This window comes from Nicotiana sylvestris, chromosome 12 (assembly GCF_000393655.2).
Source record: "Nicotiana sylvestris chromosome 12, ASM39365v2, whole genome shotgun sequence".
NCBI lineage: Eukaryota > Viridiplantae > Streptophyta > Magnoliopsida > Solanales > Solanaceae > Nicotiana > Nicotiana sylvestris.
This window is the reverse complement of record NC_091068.1, coordinates 113,175,846-113,177,599: the sequence shown is the minus strand read 5'-3', so window position 1 is coordinate 113,177,599 and position 1,754 is coordinate 113,175,846. Positions and strand designations below refer to the sequence as shown.

The 1,754-nt window shown below is 35.0% G+C and overlaps 1 protein-coding gene across 1 annotated transcript; it reads right to left on the bottom strand.

Moving 5' to 3' along the window:
• Positions 1-379: 379 nt before the first annotated feature.
• Positions 380-1,072, bottom strand: LOC104231782 (uncharacterized). The gene has a single exon (XM_009784837.2). The coding sequence runs from the start codon at positions 1,070-1,072 to the stop codon at positions 380-382; it is 693 nt and encodes a 230-aa protein (XP_009783139.2).
• Positions 1,073-1,754: the final 682 nt, after the last annotated feature.

Sequence of the window (1,754 nt, the reverse complement as noted above, 5' to 3'; positions counted from 1 at the left end):
GTGTCCTCTTATGTAAATTCACTAGTTCCAATATGAGTAGCTTGAGTAGTTTCTCCATTACGCAAGTGTACTTTCTTTTGTTGATTTGTTTGTATTAAGGATGCCTTATTTAACAATTCTAAATCAGCTACCATATGATTTGTAGCCCCTGTGTCTATAATCCATTCTTGAAGAGTATTAGAGGCTAATAGAGCACAAGGAATACATGTTGCATTAGTTGTTGGTGTTGCTGTAGTAGAAGCAGAAGCTGAATTATCTTTGTTGAGTAGTTGCACAATGTGATCATACTGCTCTTTAGTGAAAGCGCAATTGGCCATCCAAGGAGTATTGTTTGCTTGTCTAATGTTTTGAGGATTGTTCACACTCATTGCACTGCTTGTTAGTTAAGAATTATGAGTATTGTTCTCATTCCAATTGCTGCTAGACACTTGGTTACCATGTATACCAATATCAGATAACACATTGTAAGTACTGTGTGTATTTGTGTTCTTTTCCTTGCTCTATATTCAGAAGGATAGCTTACAACTTTGTAGCAATTTTCTTTAGAATGTCCTCTCATTTTGCATATGTCACAGAATAGATTGAAATCTTTTCTAGTCATCCTCTGATTATTTCCACTAGTCTTGGTATACATGGCTACATCATATTGATTAGTTCCAGATGTAGGATTTGCTCCCAGTAAACCAGCATTATTACCAACTGATTTTTGACTCTCATCACTAATCACCATGGCATATACTTGATTAACTGATGACATTGGACTCATCAGCAGAATCTGACTCCTAGCTTGACCATAGGAATCATTTAATCCCATCAAGAACTGAAACAGTTTTAATTTTTGCAAATAAATCACAAATTCTCTTGATTTTGGGCAATCACACCCAGGTGCAGGGACTAGTGCCTCAAACTCCTCCCACAGATCTTTTAGTCTTGAGAAATATGCAGATACAGAAGTTGTTCCTTGACTCATCGTTGCAATTTGTTTATACAAATTATATGATCTTGAGCCATCAACTTTGTCAAATCTCTCATGCAAATCATTCCATACAACCTGTGCACTTGAAGCATACATTATACCTGTCAGTAACCCACTACTAACAGAATTCATCAACCAAGAAAGTACTATGGCATTCACTCATTCCCAATGATTCCACAAATTTTCTGGGTAACTTTCTTTGGTACAAGACCCATCAACTAATCCTAACTTATTCCTTCCTAACAAAGCCATTCTCATAGATCTAAACCACAAGGAATAGTTTTCAATCCCAATTAGTTGAAACAATATGATTTGAATGTCGCTAACATCAGATGGACTTAAAAACAGCGGATGATTATAATCAAGTACATGCAAACCTCCTTGGTTAGGAATTGAAGTAGGTACTCCAGAAGGAACACTTGGAACTCCATTAAGAACAATTTGTTGTTCATTTCCAGCCAAAGCGATCAAGAATTTTCAAGGATTGAAAAGATGAAGAAGCGGATCTCAAAACTATTTCGATTTTGTGAATCAAGAAGTCGAATCGAGGTTTCAGCTATTGAATTAGCTGATCCTGCTATGATACCATGAACTAATATCTGATTGAAGAAGAAGATGAAAGAAGAAGAAACAGAGAGAAAGATCGATAGAAATTAAGAGAGAAAGAGTTGATTCTTAGTATCTGAGTACCTTACATAGTGGGGTGTATATATATATATATATATATATATATATATATATATATATATAGATAGCTTACCAATTAACTATTAACAAC